The 13,188-nt window shown below is 31.7% G+C and overlaps 1 protein-coding gene across 43 annotated transcripts in view; it reads left to right on the top strand.

Annotated features, from left to right (window-relative positions):
• Nucleotides 1-3,724, top strand: part of ZNF644 (zinc finger protein 644) — a 96,711-nt gene extending 92,987 nt beyond the window's left edge. For all 43 annotated transcript variants that reach the window (XM_086394409.1, XM_086394393.1, XM_086394416.1 and 40 more), the window contains 2 exons: nucleotides 1,123-1,225; nucleotides 2,021-3,724. In XM_086394409.1, the coding sequence (XP_086250535.1) occupies nucleotides 1,123-1,225; nucleotides 2,021-2,213 (296 nt within the window). In that variant the 3' untranslated portion in view covers nucleotides 2,214-3,724. The remainder of the gene's footprint in view (nucleotides 1-1,122; nucleotides 1,226-2,020) is intronic.
• Nucleotides 3,725-13,188: the final 9,464 nt, after the last annotated feature.

Here is a 13,188-nt window from a genome sequence, read left to right as displayed (position 1 = left end):
GGACTTGGAAAACTCATTTCACACAATCATTGAATATCCAGTTCCTATTCTCTCTTCCCTAGAATTTTTCCGGGGCATTTCACATGACAGGTTAACAGAAGAAAATTCATTTGGACAACTCTTCTGTTACATTTGTTTCCCTTCCCCCTTGGGCCCCTAGAGATAAATTCTTACCATCTCTTCCTGCTAATTGACCAGCAGCACCCTGGAATACTATCATCACTTTGTTCAAAGGAATGGTGTAGTTGTATTTAAAGAATAAAATGTTATGTCCCATCTGTTCCTACCTATTAAAAAAAAATCTTTTTTCTTTATTAAATTAGATTTTTTAAAATAAATGATTAAAGGAGAAGTCAAGTAACAGAAATTTCAAGAACAGTTAGCACTAGAATTTTGATGCACTTTAACATAAAAATCTCTTTTTCCCCTTTTTAATCACATTTTTAAAATAGAAAATAATGTAACAAATAGTCATCATTTAATTTGTGGTCCATTTGTTAACTTATGTGAGATAATCTGGATCTATTTTTCTAGTAAAATAGAACATATGCTTGTATGTACAATACAGATTGAGTTTAAAAATCAAAGTTGAGCATTCTTTGTCCTTTCAAATGTAGGGCTAGCTTATAATTTTAAGAGCTATTGTAAAATTCAAAATGAATTGCATTGAACTTTTTACTAAGTTTTCAAAGTATGTGAAATCTGATTAATGGAGAACTAATCAAATGCAAACTTGATGATCTTATATAAGATGTTATAGTTTTCCTGGAAGTAAGATTTAACCAGATGTTAAAATAATGTATATATGATTGTAAGAGAAAAGATTGCCATTGCTGTGGTAATTGACCACTTTAGTAATTTCAAGTTATTTTAGTTTTATCCTTTCAGTTCTGATTTGGTATGGTTAAGCATTATTTGAAAAATGAGTACAAGAAGTGTATATGCTGATAATATTACTGCTATTAGAGAACCAGCTGCAAGGTAGTGCATGATTCAGGGACTACAAATGAATGCAGACATTTTCTAACTTGATTTAGATGGTCTGACCTCCCAAGAAGTATCTGTATGTATGTGTACTTAGAATATGTAAGAAATGTTAAGTCTTTTTCTTCCCCTTTTTAGCCTTAGATTGTAAGCAAAAGAAATCAAGGTCAAGATCCGGAAGCAAGAAGAAACTTTTAACATTACCTCATGGTGCTGACGAGGTTTACATTCTCCGATGCAGGTATATGCCTATATTACCTAATTGCTCAGTTTCTTCAGATTTTGCTTTGAGACATACTAGTTATTTTGTTTGAAATTTTTAATTTCTGACTGAAGGTGCATTCTCAAAAATCAACTTACAAATGAACTTTCAGAGACAGACTTAAAATCTTATATGGCTCATAATATGCTGTACTTCAACAACTAATCAAGTTTTTTATATTAGCTAAGGGCCTCTATGATATTGTGATTTGTAAAAGTGGCTTTTTTTGTTGTGTTTTATTCGTGTTCTTTGTTTCCTTTAATTTGATGTTTTTCAAATTGTCTTGAGTTCCTGCTTATTGGAAGTATATTTTCTCTCCACTTGTACTTCTGAGTGTAGATATACAGACTCATTCACACCTCCTTCCATACTCATCCTCATCAGTTTAAGGAATTCTAAATTGAAGAGTGCATTTTTTTCTTTTGAAAAAAAAAAGAAAGTAGTGCATTTTGGAATTAAGATGTGTAGGTGTTAAGACCTTTTAATTAATTTTCATAGTAATGTTCCCATCTCTGCAGGTATTACTAGAGTTAGTATGAATTGGCAGTTTTAATATTACATTTAATCATTTTGACCTCACAAGTATTTAGAAACTGTTGTCTAGTACTATCTTCAGTATAAAGTTTGCCCTTTGTGTTTATGAATTTTATGGGAATTGGGTTTTTTGGGAGGGGGGGGATTGGTTTTAAATAAAGGGAATTGGTTATGTTAAGAGAACTGTTAAATAAAGGGAATTGGTCATGTTAAGAGAACTGTTATCAACTTCTTCTATAGGTTTTGTGGCCTAGTCTTTCGTGGACCATTGTCTGTTCAGGAAGACTGGATTAAGCACTTACAACGACACATTGTAAACGCTAATCTTCCACGGACTGGAGCTGGCATGGTGGAAGTCACATCACTACTCAAAAAGCCTGCCTCCATTACAGAAACTTCATTTTCTCTACTAATGGCAGAAGCAGCTTCATAGAACAAGAAAACCTTTTAAATAGAAAATTTGAATTGGATGTAAATTTGAAATTCTTTGTCTTTTTTTTTCAAAGCCACATTAAATTATCCATTTATAAATACTAAAGCAGGAAAATGGGGAAAAGTGAATGACAGTGACATCAGAGCAAATTGAGTACTTCAAACAGTAAGTAGTCTCTATATTTTATATAGGATGGAAGAGGTTTCTAAGGTTTACTACATTTAGTCAGTTAACTGTGTTCACTCAATGAAAGATCAATACATGTAAGCAGTTATTAATAAACTGTTGCACATGGATAAAGACAGACTAATTGGAAAATTATGTTTTCTGCAGTGTTACCAGAATCAAGGTTCTGTTTATTCCCCACAAGACTTGTATTGAAAAATAAGATATTATATTTTGTTTGTATATATTTAGTGTTTTGTATAATACCAGGAACTGCTAACTAAATTTACTCAACTTAGGGCATTAAATATCATGTACTTCATAGTTTGAGACTGTTCACTCAAATAGGGCAGAGTACTATTCTATCTAGACGTGTAAGTGTTTTTTTTAAATCACATGGAACGGTTTTTTTTTTTATACTAAAAAGTGGAGGGAGATTTGTTTAAACAAGTATTTCTAAAAGAAATATGTACATAGTCCTGGAAATTATTTGTGGTAAGGAAATATTCTTTACTCCAGTTGCATTTCTCAGACAATAAAGTGGTGCATCCATGCTACCTCCTACTTTGTCAACAAAGATGCTATTTACCCTTTACATTTTTGTATCATAATAGATTTTAAAAAAGTCTAATATTCTTTATTGCAAGACATCCTTTTGTTAACAGATTTGTTTCTTTTTAATGTTTTACCTAAAATTTGACATGCTTACAGGACAGGTTTGCCTCTTTATTTAACGTTGTAGAAATGTAATTAATAAACAATGCTCACTACACGGTTTAGAATAGGCTTTCTCATTTATAGTCTCTTCCAAATTTGATCAGTTAACAAAACTTAATACACCAATCGAAATATTTCTACATATGATGAGAATGTTTACAATTTAAATTTTAGAACTTGTTTTGGATGTGATTATATGTACGAAAATCGTGTAACACTATTGCTCATGCTAAGAACCGACTTAATGGAATTACTGAAATAAATGTGCTGTGAGGAATGGAAAATATGGTGCAGATGTCTTGGTCATGATAAATTGTGATTCTCCTTTTAAATTCCTTCCAAAAACAGATTAGTTCTTTTAATCTGAAATCAGATTCCTTTACAAATAACAGTTTTTGTATGCAAGCACCATTGCATTTTATTTCATGTAGTATGGCTAATACTATAGTTGAAACAAGGATATGCATTGATACTTTTCTTCGTATGTAAATAAAGTTAAAAGCAGTTAAAATAAGGAGTATTTTGGTAGAGTATATATACATACCTCACTGCCAGTGAAATTGCTTTCCTATGATATATCTCCTTACCAGAAAAATCTCTAAATAAAAAAAGACTTAAGAAAATTATAATGTCTATAGTGTGAAACATTCTTACTTTTATCATTGGTAGAAATTGTCCACTTGAGGTTGTGTTTCATTTGATTTATGTTGTTTATACATAGCTGGTTACTTTATTCACACACTTGATATGTAAAATTAGGAAATTGAACTAAATGAATCATTCCAAACCAATGGTCTCCTGATCCCTGGAGTATATAGTAGATAGGAAAAAGTATTTGTATAAAATTATTTTCATTTTGCCAAAGATGTAATAGAAACTGTGTGTGTCTCTATAATGATGAGTCTAACTAAAACATCAAATTTCTTAACTTTTGACTGAAAATATACCAAGTCTGTTTTTACCAGTATTCTTGTATTAGGTTTCATTGATATAAATATATTCTATATTCAAATAGAATATATTTTTTAAACTGGAAGTCATACTACTGCATAGTAAGTAGTGTTCAGAAGTTAAGTATCTGAACACTTAATTAATTAAGTAATTAATTCAGAAATTAAGAAAAAAAGAATCCTGGCAGGAAGACTAGCAATCACCACAGCCCCTTTCAACTCTAATTTTTATAGTTCTTTGTTTGATTTTATTAAACCAGCTGTCAAGCTATAGAAATACAAGTAGAATAGGTAGTTTGACCACAGCTTTCATAAGCAAACAGATTAAATTTTTTACATTAAACTATTTTTAAAACAATGTTTCTTCAGGATGTAAGAAAGAATTAAATTATCAAATATAGTAATTCAAATTGGAAACAGTAAGCCAGAGAGATTCCTGAAAAGTAAATTAAACAAAGAACATTTCTCATAATAAAGATACTTGGGTTACAGAAATTTTTTAATTTCTTGGGGAGCACAGTTCACCTTTCATTTGGCAACTAGAAAGTTAATGATATATTTTCGTTTGGCTTCCACTAAAAAATTATGAAATGTTGTTTTAAGTTATATGATAGACTTTCATGTTAAAGCATGTGCTACTTCAGTATTCAGTATTGCCAAATTGTCTTTTACAGTTATTTTATCATTGCCTAAGATATTTGAGCTTCTTTTTCTTTTTTTAAATAGTATTGATTTATTTAATAGCATTAAAATGAAAAAAGTTAACCTTTCAAATTAGTATTTTCCACTATGCTTCTTTAGAATAGATTAGAACCATGGCATAGCTAATATCTCTATTTTAGATTTCAATTTAATTAGATAGATTTTTTTAAAGGACATACATATAACCTCTCAGGGACTGTACAGTTGAAACATACTGATCCAAAATATAGCTTTGATTTTTTTTTTCTTACTAAGAAAGTGTAATATCTGCTCATTTTAGAAATATTTAGAAAATGAAAAAATGAAAAATGGGTAAAAAAATTGTGGTACTACTACTCAAACACATTTATTGGATTGACCAAAAAGTTCATTTGGATTTTTCCATAAGATCTTACAGAAAGCCAGAAAACTTTTTGGTCAATCTGATACTTTTAACAGCTTGTTAATGTTTCTTTCTCTTGTCTTATTGTTTCAGTGTAGTTATAAATGTAATTATTATAATGTATCCACCCCAGTATCCCATTTTCCCAAGTTTATTTGAAATATAAGTGCTGCATTGTATAGACTAATCTCTGATACTTGATCTTGAGCATTTTCCACCACCAACAACCAGTTCTTTGATTCTCCAAACAATAGTTGGGTGTCCAACAGTTTAAGTCAATTCTGACATTAATTACCTCGAGTTAATGTCAGACTCCACAGGTTAAAGGGGTCAGTCCCAAAAGACTGCCCACACTTCAGATGCCAGTCACAAATATCGGGTCACCCATACTTGAGACGACTGGCTATAAATCAAAGGTTGCCATGACTGACTCTTCAGGTTTGATAATTTGCTAGAATGGCTCACAGAACTCAGAAAAAGACTTGACATTACCAGTTTATTATAAAGAACATAACTCAGGAACAGTGAAATGGAAGAGATGCATAGGGCAAGGTATGCTAGGAAGGAAGGTGGCATGGAGCTTCTATGCACTTTCTGGGTGTACCACCCTACCAGCACCTTGATGTGTTCACCAACCCAGTAGCTCATCCCTTAGTGGGGTTATTATGGAGGTTTCATTGTTAGGCTTTATTGATTAAATAATTGGCCATTGGTGATTAACTTAGTCTCTAGCTCCTTTCCTCTCCCTGGTGGTTTCGGGAGGTGGTGGGACAGAAAACTCCAACCCTCTAATCCTCATGCCTTGGTCTTTCTGGTGACCCACTCCCATTCTGAAGCTATCTGGGGGCCCCCAGCCACCTCTCATGTCATTAGCATTTAAAAGACACTTTGATCACCCTGGAGATCTTGAGAGTTTTAGGAGATATGTGCCAGGAACCAGGGACAAAGACCAAATATTTATTTATATCACACCAGATGCAACACTTCTATGAGACAAAAACTAGTCAACATCAATAATATTTCAAACCATGAACTATAATTAGCATTCACCCCTGGTATGGAAGGTAGCTATCCAATTTGTTTCAACAATGGGAATTTGGTGGGTGTTTTTTGAGGGCCAGTTACTGATGTTTAGTCAATAGCTCATAACTGATTTCTTGATTCTTTAGCCTATATTATAGACATAGGTACAACGTTGTTCTTTCTTGATTACTTTGATGACAAATAATTGAATATTTTTAATTGCTTAGGTAGACAACAGTAATAAGTAAAATTTAATTGATACCTCATTCTTAAATTAAGTCAGAAGTCAAGATGAACAGAGTGGTTATACTCTAATGTTACAGAGTTTTTCCTTGTTATTAAAGTTTTAGACAAAGTTTTTTACATTCTCCACATTAAAAATTTGTCATATTTCTATTCTAGTCTTGTTTTTCTGTTTTATAGACTATTCCTTTTTAAAAAAACATGAAATCATGATCATGCTGTGTAGAAATTAACCATTTATTTATTCTCTAAGCTGTAGATCCATAAGCATTTTCATACCACTAAGTATTATTCCTAAGTATGCTTTAAATTTTTGCATAATGTACCATTGTACCACATATTATTGCACCTCCATTGTTGATTATTTTATGTTGTCTCTAGGACTTTGGTATTATGAAGAGTGCTTCTGATCAACATTCCTATAGTGCATTGTACACTATACACATCCAAAATTATTTTTACGATGAATTTCTAGTAGTAGAATTGGTAGATTAAAGAGTTGGATATGGCTCACATATTTGAGGTTTTATATATGAATGTTCCAAATTGTTGTACAGAAGGGCCATATAACTTTATGCTCCTACCTGCAGCTTATGAGTATGGCTTACAATTCCTCTTGTCCTTGCCATTGTAGTCTTTAAAACTTTGCTTATTTTGGTAAAAAGTAGTATCTTGTTCATCTTTAAGTGACAAATGAAAACAAAGGAAGTGAATTTTTTATCACAAAGGCATTAACTTTCTGATTTAAAATAATAAGAATACATGCGAATATGATCTACTAGATGATGTGTTTAAAATTACTTCAACTCTGATTTTATAGTAGACCAGTGGTATAATAGGGAGTGTAAGTGCCCTTATACTCCATAGTCTTTCAAGAGATCTTTGATTATTATTTATTCCAAAAGCTTGTTTGTGTATCAATATAGTTCTTCTGTGAGTTCCACAGCACTTCTCAGATACTCAAATTGGGCCATGACCACCACAACCACCACCACCACCCCTTCACCCCCCCTCCAGAAGTAAAGAATAGCTATTTTGAAAGTATTATGTGTTGCCATATCAACTGTCAAGTGGTTTATATTTTTATTACAATTTAGGCAAATTCCCAAAAATTTTCTGACATAGATTTTTTTAATATGGTAGAAAGAAGAGATAGTGTGAAGTTTTGCCTCTTCTGAACAAATTGGTAAAACAGATAATTATTTGTTTTTTAAAACTAGTATTTGATTTCTTAAAGATATAAACCTAGAGAATTAGTTCTTTCTTAAACTATTAAAGTCATCCTCTGATTTTTATTTTTCTATTGATTGGCAGATTTCAACAAATACTTTAAGTAAGGAGCTTTTAGATAATGTTTAGTCCTATTTATAACTTAAAACTTAAAAAAATTTTTAAATTTCATTTATAAAGTCAATATATTGGTTATGTTTTGATAATCTTGGTACCCTGATTTAAAACCTTCTTAAGTACATAAATATATTTTATAAATAAAATAAACTTAATAAATATGCAGAACCTTAAATTCTCTTGAATATTTCAATGCCTCATATAACTTGCAAGTCAAAGTTGACTACTCAACTACACATTTTAAGTAAAATTTGGAAAGTTGAACTATAAATCTAATAGGCCAGGTTTTCTTTTTTTTAATATAAATTTATTTATTTTAATTGGAGGCTAATTACTTTACAATATTGTAGTGGTATTGCCATACATTGACATGTCTTGCCAGATTACTTTTTGATGTAAAGTTCTAAGCATATGAACATTTAAAGATACAGATTCTTTGCCACAGAGCCACCTGGAAAGCCATTTTAATCACCACAAGAACAGAATGTAGAACATTGACAGCACTCCCAGTTCTCCATCCCAATTAAATTCACCCCCTCCCATTCCTGTTATTCTGACTTTTCTAATATACAAGTTGATATCTAGGAATGCATATAGTTTAGTTTTGCATATTTTTTTTTTCTTTTACAGAAGTGGAATTAATACCATATGTATTCTTTTGTGACTTGTTCCCTTTGGTTAATGTTATCTTTGGAATTCATCTTTATTTTTCCCATAGCTGTAGTTTATTCATTTTGTTGTATATTATTACATATCTTTATATGACACCATTTAATTATTCATTTTATTATTGGTAAACATTAAGGTTGTCTTTGCGTGTTTCTTGACTTTTAAAAGCTGTGAAGCTGTGAACGAACATTCTTGTCTGTCTTTTAAACATCTGCAAGTTTCTCTAGGGTGGTATATGCCAAAGAGTAGAGTTTTTTGATCATAGAGTATATGCCTCTTAGACAAAGCCAGCCTGTTTTCCAAGATGATTGTACACATTTATACTCTCATGAGGAGTTCATAAGAGTTCTTGTTCCTCCCTGTCTTCAGTGATACAATTGTCAAACTTAAATTTTTGCCAGTTGGTGAGTGTTAATGATATTTCATTGTGAATTTAATTTACATTCCCCAAATTTCTATCAGATTGAATAATAACCTTTTTTATGTTTGTTTATTTTTCCTCTTTTGAGAAATAAATTGACAAATTGCCCGTTTTTTTCTGTTGGAGTATCTGTATTATTTCATATTGATACTTAGGAATTCCATTAATTCTTAGGTTATTATGTGTTGTAGGTATCTTCTACTTCATCAGTCTATTTTTCCAGTTGCAATTATAGTGACTGTTGATAAACAGTTCTTATAATTAGATACATCCTTTTGAATGTTCCTGTTTAAAGATGCGTATGTTCTCTTAATTCTTGAGGGATATTTTTATTGGCTATAGAATTCTATCTAAAGTGGCAGTTATTTTCCCCCTGCATATTGAAGTTATCATCCACTATTTTCTGCCTCATTCTTGCAAGTTCATCTGTTACTCATTTTAAAATAACCTGTCCTATATTTTTTTAGCTGCTTTCAAGATCTTTATCTTTAGTTTTCTAAAGTTTTTACTATGAGATGTCCTGTTGGGAATGCCTTTTGTTATTGCCAAGTTTGGGAACTCTGCTGGGCTTCTGGAAATTTCCTAGACCTTGTCTGTAAAGTTATTTTTTCTGCCTCACTTTCTAGCTCCCTTATTCTTCTGGAACTCCAATTAATGTGTGTTAAATCCTTCTCACTGCATCCTCTGGATTTTTTATCTTCTCTTCCCTACTTCTATCTTTATATTTTGGTGTTATATTCTAGATCACTTCTTTTAATTTATCTTCCAGCTTACTGATTTTCTCAGTTACTGTTAAATCTCATCCACTGAGATCTTAATTTTGGTTATGATTTTTTTTCAGATGTAGAATTTCTGTTGTTTTTTTTTCAGATATGCTTTTCTATTGTTTCTAGTATCCTACTTGGATATTTTATCTTTGAATATGGTCTACATGATTGCTTTTATCTTCTGCCTCTGATAATTCCAGAATATAAAATAATTATGGATCCAAGATTATTGATAGTTGCCTTTTCTATTTCTTGTTCATGGTGTCTTGTTTTCTTGTGTGCCTTCATGTTTAACAACACAGTGAACATTATATTTGGAAACTATTATAGAGCTATGTTGAAGTCTGGTATTGTCCCTCATAGGGTTTTCATTTACTCCTGTCAGGTGCCTCGAGATACTGCCAGTTTAGAACACCTTAGTCCAGGTTCAAGGTTTGCATTTCTCTGGCCTATCCAGATGACCCAAAGTCAGGTTGTAAGAGCTGTGTCATGGGAAGGTTATAGAAAGGTTTGCATACTGCTGGTTTCACCTTTTACCCTGTGAATATAGTTTTATTTTCCTAGCCCAAGGCCATTGAATGTGTGACTTAGTTTCATAACTCTCTCGTCCATATAGGACGTGTCTTCAGGGCAGGAATAAAAATTTTCATTATTGGGTAATACTCTTGACTTTGTTGTCTCCTCTTCGAGTTTGGCATGGTAATTCTTTTTTATCTCGACACTTCTTTAATGCTTATATGACTTTTTTTTTTCTATTCAACTTTCTTAGTTGACCCCAGTGAGAGAGAATTTATCCAGATTATTTAGGCTACCGTTATCAGAATCAGAATATAAAATAAGTTTTAAGTGCAGGTATTTTATAGGTTTTGCTCACTTCTGCTTTCCTAGAAGAGTCCTGATAAATATTATGCATCCAGTCACTATTCATTGAATGATTAAGTGAGTAAGCTATTATTTTAAAGAAAATTTAAATTTCTTAAGGGGTACATCTCCCTTTTTTTCCTCTTAAAAATAAAATTTGGCTATTCTAAAGAGATTTTCTTTTCCAGATGTATTTTAGAATTAGTTCATCAAATTCTGTTTGAACCCTGAGATTTTACCTAGAACTGCACTGAGTTTATTTTTAGTTAATTTTTATTAGAGTATAGTTGATTTACAATGTTGTGTTAGTTTCTGCTGTACAACAAAATGAATCAGTTATACATATACATATATCTACTCATTTTAGATTCTATTCACATATAGGTCATTACAGAGTACTGAGTAGAGTTCCCTATGCTGTACAATAGATGTTTATTAGTTATCTATTTTATATATAGTAGGGTATATATTGGAGAAGGAAATGGCAACCCACTCCAGTGTTCTTGCCTGGAGAATCCCACGGATGGGGGAGCCTGGTGGGCTACTGTCTATGGGGTTGCACAGAGTTGGACATGACTGAAGCGACTTAGCAGCAGGGTATATATGTTAATCTCAATCTCTCAATTTATCCTTTCTCCCCTCTTTTCCCCCTTGTAGAAAGAATTTGTGGAAATGGGAAAACATGAGACTTCCTTTTTAAGAATATGGTATATTTTTCCAGTTATCTTCATTTTTTTATGTCTTACAGTAGTCTTACCATTTCTTTGTAAAGAATTGTATGTTAAAGATTTTATTTCTATATATTTGTTTTTGTTGCTACTGTGAATGGATTTTTCTCACATTTTTCTTATTGAAATTGCTGGTGTAAAGGGAAATTATTGATTCTGTGTACGGCAGTCTTATTCATATCTTTCCACATTGCTCAACTCTGTTACATATCTCTAATATTTTTTTAATTAGTTCTCTTGAAATTTCTAAGTTGCCAGTTGTAATATCTGTAAATTGTGACATTTATCTCTTGCTTTCAAATATTTATCCTTTGTCAAGGATTTCCAGTACAACAGTGAACATTAATGGTGATAGCTGGCATTTCTCATATTCCTGATTGTAACTGGAGTACTTTTCTTTTATCGTTAAATATAATTTTCATGGAAGTTTCTTTTAGACACAGTTTATTGAGTTAAAAACAATTTGTTTCTTATTGGATAAGAGTTTTTATGTGGTTTTGTTTGTTTGTGTTTTTGGCTGTGCCACATGACTTGTGGGATCTTAGTTCCCTGATCAGGGATTCAACCCAGGCCAAAGCAATGAAAGCAACTGAGTCATATTCACTGGACCACCAGGGAATTCCTATGTGTATTTATTTTATTTTATTTTATTTTATAAAAAATGGACTTTTGTTCTTAACAAATTGTTTCTTCTGCCTTTGTTGATATGTAGAAAATCATGTGATTTTTTTTCTTTAATTTATTGATGTCAATAAAATTTATTAATAGGCTTTTAAACATTGGACCATCCTTAAATTTCTCCTTAGTCATGACATGTTGCTTAATACTAGGAATTTGATTTGCTTTTGTGTCATTGAAGAATTTTTTCATGTGTATTAGTGATATTAGCCTTTACTTTTCTTCTGCTGTATTTTTCTGGATTTGGTATCCAAGTTATGTTAACCTCATAAAATGAGTTGGGAAGTTTAAATTTGCCTATACTCTGAAAGAGTTTTCATAACAGACAATATTGATTTCTTAAGAATTTGATAGTACTTATTCATAAACTCATATGAGCTGTTAACTTTTGAGAGAGAGATATTTTGACTCCTTTTACTGTTTTGTTTATAATCAAAGGTTGTTAGGTTTTTTTCTCTCCCTTTGAGCCAATTTTAGTTTTGTTTTTCTTAGAGGAGTATACATTTCTTATAGATTTTCTAAAAATTTGGAATAGTTTGTACATAGTATATTTCTTGCAGAGCTTCCCTGGTGGCTCAGCAGTAAAGAATCTGTCTGCTAATTCAGGAAAAGCAAGTTCGATCCTTGCATCAGGAAAATACAGTACAGAAGGAAATAGCAATCCACTCCAGTATTGTTGCCTAGAAAATCTCATAGACAGAGGAGCCTGGTGGGCTATAGTTCATGGGGTCGTGAAGAGTCGGACACAACTTAGCAACTAAACAACAACAATATTTCTTACAAGTTATTTAGTCCCCATATCTGTCATTGTTTACTCATATTCCTAACATTTACTCTTCTTTTTTGCTGTGTAGTACAGCTTGTGAGATCTTAGTTCCCTGACTAGTAAATGAAACAAGGCCACAGCAGTGAAAGCACCAAGTCCTAATTCTGGACCTCCAGGGAATTTCCAGTGTTTACTTCTACTTTATTGTTTTTCTTTAATTAAACTTGCTGAAGGCTTTTTATCTATCTACCTATCTCTGTATTATTTCTCAGTATATAAAGTTATCCCTGTTGTTTATTATTGTACATTTAAACTTTGATTTTCTTTTTAACCAATTTCTCTTGTGTCTGAAAATAATGTATAATACCTGGCCTTTGGGGTACAGAATTTTTTACATATATTATATATTTTTATCATGATTTAACTTCTTTAGGGCAGATATTACAACGTCAAAATCTATCTTGTGTGTCTCTTACTTTTTCTTTTACATTTTTTATCCCCTTGTTTTTTTTTACACTGTGCCCTGGGAGAATTCCTTAGCTCCTTCTTGCAACAC

Source organism: Bos grunniens, chromosome 3 (assembly GCF_055505025.1).
Source record: "Bos grunniens cultivar Pamir isolate PY7600 chromosome 3, Bosgru_T2T1.0, whole genome shotgun sequence".
Classification (NCBI taxonomy): domain Eukaryota; kingdom Metazoa; phylum Chordata; class Mammalia; order Artiodactyla; family Bovidae; genus Bos; species Bos grunniens.
This window is presented reverse-complemented; position numbering and strand designations above follow the sequence as displayed.